This window comes from Triticum urartu, chromosome 1A (genome assembly GCF_056163025.1).
Source record: "Triticum urartu cultivar PI428250 chromosome 1A, HENAU_Tu73, whole genome shotgun sequence".
NCBI classification, from domain to species: Eukaryota; Viridiplantae; Streptophyta; class Magnoliopsida; order Poales; family Poaceae; genus Triticum; species Triticum urartu.
In genome coordinates, this window is record NC_141873.1 from 515119129 (window position 1) to 515129920 (window position 10792).

General features: G+C 41.6%; 1 protein-coding gene across 1 annotated transcript; it reads right to left on the reverse strand.

Annotated features, from left to right (window-relative positions):
- Positions 1-1469: 1469 nt before the first annotated feature.
- On the reverse strand, positions 1470-4068 carry LOC147992111 (uncharacterized). The gene is made up of 3 exons (XM_087538929.1): positions 3673-4068; positions 2584-2668; positions 1470-1920 (listed from the first exon to the last, which is right to left on the reverse strand). Exons 1-3 carry the CDS (start codon positions 3907-3909, stop codon positions 1625-1627), a joined length of 618 nt encoding a protein of 205 aa, XP_087395055.1. The 5' UTR covers positions 3910-4068; the 3' UTR covers positions 1470-1624.
- Between the last annotated feature and the right edge of the window lie 6724 nt (positions 4069-10792).

The following is a 10792-nucleotide window of genomic DNA, read 5'->3' on the forward strand; positions in this document are numbered from 1 at the left end:
CTGGTGGGCCCCCTCTGGTAGTTATTTGCTCCAATATTTCTTAAATAATTCATAAAAAATCTCCGTGAAGTTTTAGCTTATTTGGAGTTGTGCAGAATAGGCAGCTCTGACGTGCTTTTTTAGGTCCAGAATTCCAGCTGCAAGTATTGTCCCTCTTTGTGTAGACTTTGCATATTATGAGAGAAAAGGCATTAGAATTACTCCCAAAAGCATTATTATGCATAAAAACACTATAAATAACAGTAGCAAAACATGATGCAAAATGAACGTATCAACTCCCCCAAGCTTAGACCTCGCTTGTCCTCAAGCAAAAACCGAAATCGAAAAACATGTCCACATGCTTAGAGAGAGAGAGAGAGGTGTTGATAAAAACAATATACAAACATAGAAGCATCATGCATAATATTATAACAACAAAGAACTTTAATATAAATTTTTTATCATATAACTTCCTATGAACAAGTAACAATTCATCACACCATTGAAGTATAAAGCATAAACCTTATTGAAAACCAACAAACTATGTTCTCAGTCAACTTTGCAACTGCAACTCATCATATTTTCAGGAAGGGTCACGTGTCGGAGCCTTTAGGCAAGTCCACATACTCAACCATAATTTAATCTTCTATGATTCACTACTGTAGGATGCTGCTAATGCGACACTATGATCAGAGACCCTTCGACGAAATTGTGTGCGATGCCATAATCGCAAACGGTGGTGTAAACAAACCATCAAAAAAAGGTGCAAAACATTTGTGATGGAGGATGCATCAAACACAGTTCGGATTTTAGTTGCGTGTGCGATACAAGGCATACGGTTCAGTTGAATCAACTGTTTGTGATGAGGAGGAACAAAAGAAACAGGCAGGCAGATGAAGGTGTGTGCGATGTACATCATACGGTTCACTCAAATGAATTGTTTGTAATTAGGCAACACAAAAGAAACGGTCATTCAGATCAAGGTGTGTGCGATGTACAGCATACGGCTCACTCGGATGAACTGTTTGCGTTGAGACATGGGAACAGAAACGGTTCAACTTAACAAGATGTGTGTGATACGTGGTAAACATGTATGTCATCACAAATGTGTGCGAAGACCGATAATAACAACAGACGATTGCTTCTAATAAGACGTATGTGATATGCTCTATCTACACAACATCTATTGGCCATTGGGGGACGGGCGGTCATCCGGATACGCCATAAGGATGCGAAGAGGCATCCTATATCAGGAAGGACTAGCTGTTCCACCAGTAGCTCATGTAAGAGAACTCTCAAGTTAAGTGTGCTCGGGATGGAGCAGCCATCAGATGGGTGACTGGATGGGAAGTTATATTGATGTTAAATTAACTGATGGGATGGTTCATCCGGGTCAAATTAAATAACCTTTGACCTGGATGATCCATTCCATTAGTTAAATTAACCTCGAGGTCCTTGTTTTTTTAACACATGTTAAAGAAGGTCTACCGCATTACTTTTTGACAACCATACTCACAGAGTATAGTGAACATGCCATACTATAGCTAGAATAGCCTTCCAACAGTTCACAACCATACTAGCGCAAAAGTGAAACATCATCAACTATACTGATGATGAGTACCACTACCAGCTTCACAGAGGGTGACTAGATGGGACCCATAGCCTTCAGGAGGGCTGCATGCTCTGCCCTGATCTTCACGTCGTTCCGACTCGTCGCTAAACCATGTGCATGCGACGTAAGGTGCTCATACAACCCATCCTTGGGAATTGGCTTAGTGGTGCAGTATGGGCACCTGAACTTGCCCCACTTGAAGTACGCCGCCTTCCCCTTCTCCCTGATCTTCTCGGCTTCATACTCAATGAAGGACTCTTTGTTCCAGTCGTGCACCTCATCTCCAGAGTTGCACTGCACATTCAAATGATGATTTGCATAAATACATACTTCCCATTTAGAGTAATGTAATTAACAAACATCAGATAATTGCCATTTACTAGAATTTAATGAACAAACAAACATAATAGCCACGTACATTAATTTAATTAAACAAAAAACAGTAAATTACCATTTACATCAATTTCATTGACAAACTACAAAAATATCCCATGTAGATGCATTCATATACTGCTTATCCCGAACTAAACAGTATAAATTTCAAATTTAGGGAAATTAAATGAAAATATAAGAAAATTTTCAATTCTAGAAGAATTTAATGGACAAACAACAGAATATTTCCATTTATATGCATTCATATTGGTTTAATGAAAATACATCACAAATATCCCATTTACAGCTAATTAATGCACAAACAACACCACTTTTAGAGGAATTAAATTAAAGTATAACAAAACTTTACATTTTAGAATAATTTCATGGGCAAACAACAGAATATTTCCATTTATATGCATTCATATATGGTTTCATGAACAAAGACCACAAATATGCCACTTAGAGCTAATTAATGACCAAACAACACAACTTTATGATATCAATGAATAAACTACATAAGAATCCAATTTAGAGGCATTCATATAGGGCTTCATCAACAAACAACATCTCATACAAATTAAAAAACAGACAAAAAACAACTTGGGGTTACCTCATACACGTGTCGTCATCATAGTCAGAATCATACGGGTCGTTGAACCTAGTGATGGCCAGCTTCCTCTTGGTGCCAGCAGCTTCCTCTTCCTGTAATATAAGTAATTCAATTATACTACTAACTACATAACACAGTATGCAAAGGTCAAGCAATCTGCAATGTGCTTCTAATAACCTAAAATGATACTTTGACCTAAAATTAAACTGTATCCAAAGGTCAAGCATTCTACAATTCTAGCTTGGTCAAACTAAATTTTTAGGTCATGCAACAATATCAGTGAACCATTGTGGTTCACAAGAAGTAATTGCATTTAGTTCATCTGGCTCGTGTAATTTAGATAGTGGTGCATCAGCTACCCTATTCTCTGAACCTTAAATTGGATGGTATATTGTAATGCCATGAGCTTCAGGAAAGGAAAGCTTTGTGCAATTTTTAGTGCTAGGTGTGAAACTATTTCATATGACATTCATGCATGGAGTTATGCAACAACAATTTAATATGAGTTGGTCATCTGGCATAGTTGCATGTCTAGCAAACCTACTTATGGTTCACTTTATAAGTACAGGAATCCTAAAGATCAAAAATAAACCTACCTACAATTTTAGTTTATGGATAATGAAGTGAAGCTCCTGACTATTTTGAAATTGTGCACTAGTTAAATGTAATGTGTTCATTTCAACAATTAATTGATAGACTTCAAATGAAGGAAGTAAGATTTCAACCTCATTTGTACAATATCAACTTAAATAGATACACCGGGTGGCTGCTCAGCCCCTGACGTGGCCCACTGAGGGAATATGCACAACAAATCTAACAACATATACAGCACAGCACAGAACAAAAACTGAGCACATGCGGCAATCCAGATTCTAATACAAAAAACCTAACTCTCATTATGATCTCTCTAGCATTCAAGCACGAATCAACTACAAAACACCCTAACTCTCAAATGGGGTTCCCCATTCAATCAAAAAAAACCCTAACAAGCATAAGGGGGTGCCGCATTCATCACAAATCTACTATAAAAACCCTATCTACTAAATCTTCTGCTTATCAACTACAACTATGAAAGGAGGGGAACGAGAAGCATTACCACATCCACCACCTGCTTGTCGCTCGCCTCCGCACCTACATCCAGTGCGCCGCCAGACGCCGTCACCACCAGGTCCGGCACGACGGAGTCGGAGCCCACCACCCCCTGCTCCACCAGATCCGCTGCCGCAGCGACCGATCCAGCGACTGCGGGTGCAGCATCTCCCGCACCGCCAATGGCGGCCACTTCTTGGACGGGATCTGCCACGGTGGTTCGCGGCCTCGACCACAACTCCATGTGCCGCGGCGGCAACGCCACGACCTTGCTCCATCGAAGCCTGAGAGAATCCGCCGGAGAGAGGGAGGCGGTAGGGTTGAGCGAGTACGTGCGGTGGCGGGGTGATGGAGACGAGGGGGAGACGATGCGGCAAGGAGGGAGGGAGTGAGGCGATTTGGGGGAAAATGGTGGGGGCGATGCGGCCGGTGGTGGTCCCCCTCCTCTTATAGAACAGGACGTTTTTGGAATTTTTCGTGTGTGGCGTGGCCGCGTGGCTAGCCCACGACCGCCGCACATGACACGGGAAAACGAAACGTCCATGTACGACACATGTATACCCTCAGCGTACAAAAGTAATCGGGCCGGTGCGGGCTCGTACAGGGCTCTATGCACGCTCTACGGTCTCTACGCGCGCTCTACACGGGCATAAAAAGACGATCATGCCCCTCTTCACGAATCGTTTTTGACATATCTCAGCCGTCGTTGTGTTTCACGCGCCGAGCGTTCATTCCAGGGCAGAGCACCGGAGCAGAAATGCAGTTCATAACTATGAACTTGAACACATATATGTATTTTTATGGTCGTAGCATCCAATCTTGGCTACCTTCAAGTAGGAGATAAAAATCACAATACCTCAGGCAACTGAGCTGCCAGCAGAAATTGTTAGCTCGACTCGTAACTCGTAAGTGCCCTTGTCTATGTTAGACATCTGGGCTGGGTGCGAGGTAAATATCAGTTGGCAACTGCTGATATTGTGTCAAAGTGATTGCTAGTTGATAGCCTTTTCAGTGATTGGATAAATATATGGAATCACTTTTCTGATGCATGCTTTGGCAAACTTTTCTGATGCATGCTTTAAATAGAAGGGATAAGTATATTTTTCGTCCTTAAACTTTTGTGATAGTTTAGAAATCGTTTCTCAACTTTAAAACCACTAAAACTCAGTCCGTCAACTATTTAAATTGGATATGTTTTGTCCCTTAGGTGATTTTTAGTATGATGTGGATCCGGTTTTGATTAAAAGTGGCCATGTGGCCTGGTTTTATGACGTAGCGTCCCCTAACCTAGAGCTCGCGCGCCGGTGCGATTCATACGGAACCACATGGCAGGTCTCAGGGTCGACGATCTTGACGACTTGGCCTCGGTGTTGGTCGGCAGGAGGCCGGCCGTCCCGCATCGGCGGCTCTCATCGGCCGAGTCTGTAGACACGCCGATGGCCGTGCTCTTGATCAGCCCCCCCCCCCCCCCCCCCCCCCCCCCCCCCCAGGATCTCCGTCGACACCATGCAGAGGAACGTCTCCATTCCTCGAGGCGGAGGCTGTTCGTTACCATCTGGACAATGGATATTGTAGAACAAGAGCTATAGGAATCGATAGATCGCAGAGGTTTACATCCGTGCCGTGCTGTACAACAACCTTAGCTAAAGATCAGTTAATTACCCCTACTATCTAGCGCTGCCAATCCTGTGCAGTTGAGCGCACAACAGAATGTGCGTGCATGTGAGGAGGCGACCTCCTTGGCGATCTCGGGGGCGGCGTTGAGCAGGTTGGTAGTGGTGACGACAGAGGCGAGCGCCGCCACGCTGGAAGTGGATCGAGTTGGGGTAAAAACCAGGCCACGTGGCCAGTTTAATCAAAACCGATTTCACATCATACTGAAACCACCTGAAGGGACGAAACTTATCCGGTTTAAATAGTTTAGGAACTTAGTTTTAGTGGTTTTAAAGTTGAGAGATGATTTCTAAACTATCACGAAAGTTTAAGGACGAAAAATATACTTATCCCTAAATAGAATGAATTGATTCGTGCAATCAGAGATGTATTGCTTGTGAGCTTACATCAACTTGTAAATGTTGATTCTCACTTTTCTATTTGAAATGGGCTAATATATTCTTGAGTTATCATTTTTTTTGTTCTTGATTTATGGGCATGGGAATATTGATAGTGGGAAATGGGAGTAACAACGCATAGCTATGAACCTTCGGATGAATCGATATCTCTACTCCTAACGTGCGAGTCCGTACGTCGTTGGTTCGTCCTCGTTCGTTCGTCCCCCTTCTCCACCTCTCGCACGTTGTCGCTCCGCACCGATTTTTATTCGCCAACCGAATCCCACACGAAAAAAAAACAACGGAAAAAAACCTGTGCGTTACGCATCTCCTCTATCTCCTAAATCACCGCCTCCTCTTCCCGCAATCTCTCACCCCCTCCCCGCCAATTACGCCCGTCTCCTCTATCCCAAATCCCAACCCCGCAGCGGAGATAGTCCTGCCGTCGCTCCATGCCGCCGCGACGAACGGCATCGAAGCACGTCCCGCCCTGGCTTCATGCCGCCGCGAAGTACAAGTGGTGCTCGGGGTCTTTCCACGGGTGAACTGTCGCAGCAGATCGAGAACGCCATCCTCTTCTTGAATTTTGCTGACCGATCCAGTCCCGCGTCCAAGCCCAACGTCATCCTCTTCTTGTACTTTGCCGATCGATCTGACCCCGCGTCCAATCACGGAGTCCCGTGGACCGTCTCGAACTTGTAACCAACCCCACTCGCCCCAATGGACGATGATGTGCCCATGGAGGATAGGTATTGCTTCATCTTCTGGTATGTATCCGATTTGAGCTGTAATTTCTGTCCAGCTACAATATCATTCTCGTCTTAGGCTAACCCTATTTCTCCCAGCACTCGCTGATTGCAGTATCCCGGGTTACCTGACGCCGTGAAGCTGGAGCCTCATCTGCAGCCAATATAAGTGGGTCCTTGTTGGGTGACCATTTTAGTGCCCATCGTTGAATACCTCTCTCTATTATATCTTCAAATTGTTGCCGGTTTCAGAAGTACAGTGCAGAGTTCGTCTAAGCATGTTGCATGCTCTTATATTTTGAGAGAGAGCAAGATATTTGTGTCTACGTTGTTGTTTCAGTTCATGACGTTGCTGCTACAATGATGACGTTGCTGCTCATGTTATATTTATTTGACGACTGATTTGCTGCTTGTTTGTTGCTCCACGCAATGTATATGTCAAGTGATTCAGATGATGATACAGACATTATGTTTTGTGGTTTTGTATTAGACAATGCACTGCTCATTTTTCCCATTGTATTTTAGTTGCTCTTGATGTTGCTAAATCTTAGTTATTTACTCCTAATACTTATATGTTGACTTTCAGGTTGTTCCCTGCCCGTCTCACATAAACAATCATTCTCCCTTCTATGAATAAGCATAGCCATGTGTGCAGATGGACATGCATATGATTTTTAACCATTTCACAAGATATTCGTATTCACTGCTAGCAGTTTTCTGTGAAAGAACATTTCAGTATCGAGTGACATGGCACAAGGCAGAGCGCGCAATATCTGAATGAGTACTGGGTTGCCACCGCATTGGATTGATGGTTGTTCATTTGTGGCTCCTGATTATTGGTAAGTTAGGGTATTGCTACTATATCATACTGACAGTATAATAGCCTACATCTATATTAAACTGATGTTGAAACACCTTCTCAAACCAATGAGTATATACTTCAACTCGCATCTGACTTTCATGTCTCTTGTGCTACGTAATGGTACTGGTTATTGCCATTGAGAAATTAATGGAAAAAGGGTTGCCTGGTTGAAAAGAGAGATAAATGTTTCTATGATTTCCTGTTTATTTGCTTTCATATTCTGCTACATTTTTCCTCTTGGTTATAAAACATACTCAAAAATCTTTTGTTCTTTTCCACTACACACTTTAAAACCAATGAACTGAAATTAATGCTATTTTTAATTAAAAGAGAATCAGCATGCACGCCCCATGGGAGATAAAATAGTGAACTGGCCTGTTTTCACTGCCATGTCAGTGTTTTAACAGTGTGTGCCCCCATTGCAAACGCACGAGCAATGTATATTTAGCTTCTCAGTTAGTGGTTGAATTTGGAAAGTGGTTTTTCAGAGCTTCAGCTCCAGTACCCCCACGAACAGTAAAATAAAAATAATAGAAAAAGAATCCAAAAAATCTGACAATTTGTGGGATTGATTATGACAAAGTGTTGCAGGCGCTTGCAAATTTGTGTCCAAATAGCATTCTTTGAGCTCATACAGAAAAAACAGTTGGTGCTCAAACTTGTGTGCACTTTTGAGCAGAACTTTTTTTTTGTTTTGTGCTCGTCGGATGTCATATAGCACCAAATTTTGCAAGCATGCAAGACTTTTGGTCATAAACAATGCCACAAAATTTCAGATCTTTTTGTTTTTTACTATTTATTTATTTATTGTTCATGGGGGTACCATGGAGCGATCAAATTTAATGGTTTTGCATATTTGTACACTTCCCCTCTGTAGATAGATACACGAAAAATTCCTCGTTGGTTATACTCCATGGTCGCATCACCGGGTGGTGGTGATTTGAGAAAACAATGTAGAGTTATTTAAAAATGTGCAAGGATGATTATGTGATTTTACAAAGTGCCAACTGCTCCAGCCTCTAATTTATGGTAGTGAACAATGGTAGATTGGTCAACTGTTTCCTGATTATTGACATTTTGCCAAAATAAAAAGCACGTAACTAATTACCAATATTCTATTAGCTAACTAATATTGCAAAATAGTTCAGTTGGTATATATCTTATTTGACAAAAAAGTATATGACTCGTTATGTTTTCTAGGAGAGTGAATTTCAATGGTTGTGTGTTGGACTAACTTCAGATTTCTTTTGTGCACAAGTGGTAATGTTAGTTTTTGAGGATGTGGCTCTGCAGCTATGTTATTATCATTTTGCTCTCTATATTTTGTTGTTTACTTATGCACTTACTGTCAGCATATTTAACCCGATAATAAGCCACCTCTTAGAGTATTGCCCTTAGGAGTGGTCTCTCTCGAAAGCCACCGCCGGAGCCGATGCCAAAGCTCTGGGTCGTCTTGCCCTTAGGAGTTGGTCTGTTGGTGTCCGGTTGCCAATTCCTTACTGAAGTATTAAAACATTTATAACAGTCTAGCGTATAAATTCATTCATATCTTTTCAGTCTTGATTCATGTATATTGTTGGAATGTAGTTGTGCGCGCCGAGAAAGGGTGAGCGCTAGATACGCGGGAGACGCTGGTTCCGCAACACTTGCCCTCGCCACTGTTTCTCTGCGTCCCTCCTTGGCAGATGAGGACCTGAGCGTGGCCGCACTCGAGAGGATGCGGGATCCACTGCCGCTGGGCCAGTCCGAATTTGTTGTTGTTTATTTCTTCGGGTCCTAGGGATTTTGAAATCAGGTGTTCGTCCATGCCGATTTCCGGGAGATAAATTAATTTGATTACCATCATCTATTTTATAGCCTCACCAATATCCATTTGAGTCTTCAGATGTAAGGGAATCTACACATTGTGTGCCTATGTGCCTGCAGGTGATTGCAGAGCACTTGGCAGGCAGATCAGTTATGAGGAACTCAAGGCTGAGCTAGAGCGGGGTGGGCGCCAACATGAAGGAGTCGGAGATATCTCAACTCATGTATCAGGCATTATGCAGACCCTAAGCTTCCCCTTTTCCTATCCCACATTTTGCCATTGAACTCGATTGGTATAGCAAAATGAAAAATAGACCGCTATTTACTTGGCAGCTCAAATTACTACATCAGTTCTGATCCTATGGTGATCAAAACTAATTGATGAAACATTTTTATGAGATTATTGAATCTAAGACAAGGACAAACCTGTTAGAAAAGACATAGTAGCTCATTTTCAACTTCAGAATTACTAAAACAGAGTAATGTTATCCATCTCATTGGAACTGCATATTTTATACAAAACAAATAGTACATAATTATTTAGGACTCACGGTGTCAACTAAGGTTGTTTCAAGAAAATCAATGAGCGGTTGCTGAAATTATAACCAGTTTTCTGGCATGTCAGGCCCACACCACACAAACCGTTTGTTTGACTGTTTCTAACAGCTTTTGCGGCTTGCATTGTTCAACGGGGGGATAACAGAATGCACAGAAACAACCTCCATGGTATCTAACACCAGCATATGTTGTCTCTTCACCATGTAATGTTGTGTGAACGATACAACTGTGGAAAATAACTATACCTTTTTGGTAGTGAGGAACTAATTTTTGGTGTTAGGAAATTATGAAGTATTTATGCGTGTTCCACAACTTCAAATGTACTTGATGTATCAATTCCCTTTGTAATCTTTCAAATTGAGGATATTTCAGAGGAACTTCGTGCAATTCTCGATAAATACACAATTTCTTTCTTTCAGCATGTTCCATTTGTGATGATACTTCATAGTTTCTTACAAATTTTTGAGGTGCAATTTTCATTCTTCTGTGCTCGGATTTCAAATTTTGTTCCATCATAAAGTTTATCGCATTAATCTCTTAGCCTTTTATATCAAAACCTAATAAGCCTGTTAGTTGAGTCCCACTTAGGAATTAGAGAAGTTTCTTTTGTTTCCTGGATAGATACTTATGGTTGTGTCCTCTTTTAGGTTTGATATGCCGGGGCCGAGCATCACTGTCGAGTTGAAGAAATACTTGTAATGGTTGTCAAAGTTGTGTTTATTTCTGCAAACTGATTAAAAACGGGTCCACCTTCATAAGGGTGATGTAAGTTGCAACTAAACTCAGGTTTATTCCCTGTTGCCTACATATTTCTATTTCACCACATTATCTCTTAGCCACTAGATGGAAAACAGAAAAAAAAAATGGGAGAGAATCACTTCCTTTATTGATCTATGTTAATATTTATTACTCCCTTCGTAAAAAACTATATGAGCGTTTAGATCACTATTTTAGTGTTCTAAACGCTCTTATATTTCTTTACAGAGGATGTAATCTACAAATATATTTAAGGTTAGAAAAGTTGTATTTCTTCACTTGCCTAGAATGAAAAGGCTGATACAAGAGGTACCTTGTCAAGGACACAAACATGACATACAATGACTA

Bases quoted from the DNA above. Each gene is read 5' to 3' on its own strand.
- LOC147992111 (XM_087538929.1), bottom strand. From the start codon at position 3,909: ATGGAGTTGTGGTCGAGGCCGCGAACCACCGTGGCAGATCCCGTCCAA. The intron at 2,669-3,672 runs GTAATGCTTCTC...CTTATATTACAG, and splicing joins ACAAGCAGGTGGTGGATGTG to GAAGAGGAAGCTGCTGGCAC. The intron at 1,921-2,583 runs GTATGAGGTAAC...CTAAATGGGAAG, and splicing joins TGACTATGATGACGACACGT to TATGTATTTATGCAAATCAT.